Source organism: Pygoscelis adeliae, unplaced genomic scaffold, assembly GCF_000699105.1.
Source record: "Pygoscelis adeliae isolate BGI_AS28 unplaced genomic scaffold, ASM69910v1 Scaffold227, whole genome shotgun sequence".
Lineage (NCBI taxonomy): Eukaryota > Metazoa > Chordata > Aves > Sphenisciformes > Spheniscidae > Pygoscelis > Pygoscelis adeliae.
Window position 1 is genome coordinate 3,455,028 of NW_008825100.1, and position 4,402 is coordinate 3,459,429.

Consider the following 4,402-nt stretch of genomic DNA (forward strand, 5'->3'; position numbering starts at 1 on the left):
TAGTCAGGACAGTGAAAAGATTAGAAATCTCTGTCACTTGGGTCAGTACCCAAGCTGTGCAATTTTAATCTTAATATAGCTACAGTAAATTGCAGAAGCAGAGCTCCGAAGAGCCATCCGAGCTTGCAGTTCTGCCATGACAATGCAACTCCAATCAGACTCTTGGCAAGCGATCCTTGGTTTCAGAAAACAATAGGTAGCAGCAGCTACTGGATACTGAAACTATTCCAGGCACTGAAACATAGTAAAAAGAAGTTGGACAGTTAATACCATTCGTCTGAAAAACGGTAAGAGGATGATGCCAGCGGTTCTGAACGCGCTGGTTAGATTGATTTAGTTATTCCAGTGTAGGTTAGCTCCATTTCTACAAAGAGCCTGCTTCAAGAGAGAAAAGATCATTTAGTAGCTGATACAGGCAATGAGCTAAGTCAATCTTCTGTTACTACAGTAAATATATCCATTGCTCTGAAAACATAAAAGCAGGGAACAGCTTGTTTTATTTTACCGCACAGATAGACTCCTGAGTTGAAGGTATTAGTAGCATATTCTCTCTGCAAAAGGAGAGCAGACAGAATGAACGGGTCCATGTCTGAAAGGCAGCGCTCCGTTCTGTGTTTATTCGAGTGAGTTGACAGTGTCGGTGTCACCCCAGGCTGGCAGAGGAGAGCCCCGCACAGGAGCAAAGGGCGTTTGATTCAGACTCCTACGGGCGCAGAACCCTGCACACCAGCATCCTCCAACATGTGCACGCACTCCCTGCGGTAAAATTGCTACGGTAGGAAATCATTCACCCCCTGAAAAAAATTCACGTCGCAGACAGCGTATGTATGCGTTTCCATTCACGGCAGTGACTGGTTTAGTTACAAACAGTGGCATACCACCATCCAGAGACATGATTACTTAAAATAAACCTATGTAAACACATACCCTTATATAACTTATATATAAAAGAGATATATATATAAGTTTTATTTGTGTATACATAGATATAAATAAGCACGCACACACACAAACATACACCCCTAACACAAAACACAGAACACACACATGGAAATACTGTAAATAATGCTGAACTGAAATCTAAGAATATAATTAAGAAATTATTAGCAGGTTTAAAATTGAGTTAAAAAAACTATTCAAAGTGTCTTTAATATTTATGTTCAAGTAAGGGCCAGAACGACCACAGATTAGTACTGATAAAAAGAGCTGGCATTATATTTCCCGTATTATGCCAAAACTCATGAGTTATTTCTCATTGTCAAACTCATTGTCATTTCACCATCAGGGCACCTCATCAACTAGAAAGATTTTTTTTTTTTTTAGGAAACAGTGATTTTAAAGACTTGGGTTAGCAGACAATATTGTCTAGGCACCCTCAATCATAAACTAATCCTAAAAACCACGCACACCTTAGAGTATCAGGAGAGAATTAGTGGGACTCGGACATCCACACCCGCGTTATTCAGTGGCACAGACAGGTCTTCATGGTAAAAAAGGCAGTACTGGAGACGGGGGATGAAAAAGTGACACAGTGGTGGCCTTTAAAACAGCGACATTTACCAAGAGTGACTCTCCAGGAAACTTCTGAGATACCACAGATGCTCCGTGTTCAGGAGATACAGAACCATGGTGGTATTTCAGAGGTGACTGCGGGTGCAAGCTGGGTTTCAGTGGCAGCTAAAGCTATCGTTTACCTGTGCTCCAGGGTGACAACAAACACCTCCAACAACACTGCAAGGATTGTTTAGGATATTTAGTATGGCTAAAAACCCTGGTACCAGTGTCTTATATCAGAAATCACTTTATTAGAATGTAAATGTAGTGTACAAGCACCAAAACGTTTTAGCTTAACTGTTTAATGGACATTCATTATATAAATGACTAGCGATTTAAAAGTCTTAAAGTCTTTAAAAAAAAAAAAGATTTTTTTTTTCCCTTTTATCTTTTTTTTGCCCCCTTTTGTTAAGATTATTCACTATTTCTATTCTGATAGAAGACTCCAAAGATTACTGGTACCCCGGTGTGTACAACCTTGGGTCGGCACACACGCATGCACACGCACGCACACACAACTGTACAGCTCACTGCTACATCAACAGCCTTTTAAATAGAGAGCCCCAGCTCTGACACTGGGACCTGTACATCAGATATATTCTCTTTGTGCATTCTGGCATCATTATTACCACTCAAGTTCCATGTTTATCACAAATCAAGGTGGTCTTGAACGTAAGAACAGCCTGTGCCTCACCCTCTCTAATAAAGCCACGATTCAGTCTTGTAATTTCTTTGTTTTTCCGCTGTTCAGCAGTGCAAATCCAGGAAGATGAGCAGACTGCCAAGCTGACTTCCAGTCTCTTCCAACCCCTCACCAGTCCGGCGTTATCACACAGAGACAACGACATCGAGATAGAGTCTGTCGTAGGACTCACGGAAGCACAGGATGAGGAGCAGGCTGAGCAGACACGATCCTGGCAGGCACCAGTTGAACCAGGAAAACTCTGTAAAGCAGAAAACAGACCCAACCTCAGAGCTACCAAACATGTAGCTGCATGTTTAAAGTGACCAAAACTTTGACTGATAGCGGGTTTGAAGGAAATTGCGGTGTTCTGAACAAAATCCTGACAGCTCTCGATTGATAGATGGTTAACATGGCCTATGAGACTTCTCCATGGATGCCTTAGGTATATATAAAGTTTTTTTTTTATATATATATATATTTTTATATATATATATAACCAATGCCTCCAGCTAGTGTTAATCCTCCTTATTCAACCTGTCAATGAAGAGAACGGGGGGGAAAAAAGAAATAAAATCTATCATTGCTAAGGGAGAATAAACCACTTCTGAAGACTCTACTCATTAGTTCTTTGACTTCTATGGATTGAAAACTGAAACAAATTAACAGCATAAGAAGCAGCAGGATTTGCTTTTGAATCAAACCTGCTACACAGTATAAGGAGGGAAAACCAATTCCTCAGAAGAAACTTGTGAGTAGTACGATCAATTCAATTTAAAACTAGTTGCACAAACAGCTCCTCAGAAGCCTCTTTTTAGCTGTTAGACATAATGTATTGCTCTTAAAAGCCTGTGTTCCACATTCAAGAAATCCTATCATCTGATATTTGACTACTAATTAGCAGTTTTATACAGGTCTTTGGGTTTTTTTTAAAGAAGTGCACCACAATTCCCTTTTTTTTTTTTAAATTGGTCAATTTACTGAAGAAACATAAATTTTACTGGAGATGGTGTTTTATTTCTTTTTTTTTTTTAAGTTTCCTTTATTATTATTAATTTATTTATTTTTACAGAATCTAAACTCTCCCTCAAGGTCTGAGTTAATCAAAATCAAGACTTCAGCACTGCTACTTTTCTTAAATCTGTGATTTATATTACTAAAAGAAAAAGCACCATTTATATTACACAATGCAAAGGACAAAAGTCAGAAAGCCTAAAAAAAAAATCAACCTACCAAAAATGGTAACCTTCAACAACACCCTCCCTCATCCACCAAAACCCCTTACAGATTTGTTTAGGCAGTAATCTTATTAAAACCTTAGTAAAATTTTCCTAGGCTCGGAGAAGACCATGTTATGTGATGCCAGAAGTCAACAGGCAAATGCTTTGCTATTATTTTCCTTATAATACTCTTGCTTAATTGGATTAAACAGACTTTAACCCTAATATCATAAAAGACCAAATTTAACTTGTGAATCCTTCATGTCTTTTGTAATCCAGAATTCGTGACAGCACTGGCGATGCACGCAAACACATCCATCGCGTGAAGCTAAAGGCTGATTTGCTTTTGTTTTTCCCTTGGAAGTCCCTGCAGAAAAGGCGAAGGAAACCGCATCCAGAGGCTGCGGCTTTGGGTCTCAGGGCACAGCACTAGCAAGGAGGCTGAGCTTTAGAAAGGTTTACATCTCCACCGTGCTAGCTGGACCAAAATCTTCAGTGCACTGGAAAGTTTCCAGGGCTTGGCTCTTTCACAGCCTTTGCAATATCAGAGTACGAGGAGAAAAAGAGAAAAATCCGAATTAAAACTACTAAAAAGTATTTGGCCTAAAAAGCAAGACTGAGGGGAACAAGATGGATTTGACTGAGTTCTGCTTTATCTGTAAGCTTCTTAAATGCCATTAGAGGTTGTATTTGAATCAAATGAAAGACAAATGTTGAAGATCGTTATCTACCTTCTAAAGGATTTTTTTATCAAAGGAGCCAATAGCAGCCATGGCATTGATCTCCCCCAGTGACCACATGCACTCGTGTACTTTCGATCATCTGTAAAACTGCATCATGGAGAATGGATTGGCCTAAGCACAAATTACTTTTTAACCTTTTTTCTTCCTTTGGAGAAATAGGGAAAATATTCCAAGTGTATGGATCTAATTATTTCAGGTTTTCC

At 39.2% G+C, this 4,402-nt stretch overlaps 1 protein-coding gene across 1 annotated transcript in view; it reads right to left on the minus strand.

Annotated features, from left to right (window-relative positions):
* Positions 1-943: 943 nt before the first annotated feature.
* DIRC2 (disrupted in renal carcinoma 2) overlaps positions 944-4,402 on the minus strand; it is a 71,699-nt gene continuing 68,240 nt past the window's right edge. The window contains exon 9 of the mRNA XM_009327177.1: positions 944-2,498. Within this exon, the coding sequence (XP_009325452.1) occupies positions 2,383-2,498 (116 nt within the window). The 3' untranslated portion in view covers positions 944-2,382. The remainder of the gene's footprint in view (positions 2,499-4,402) is intronic.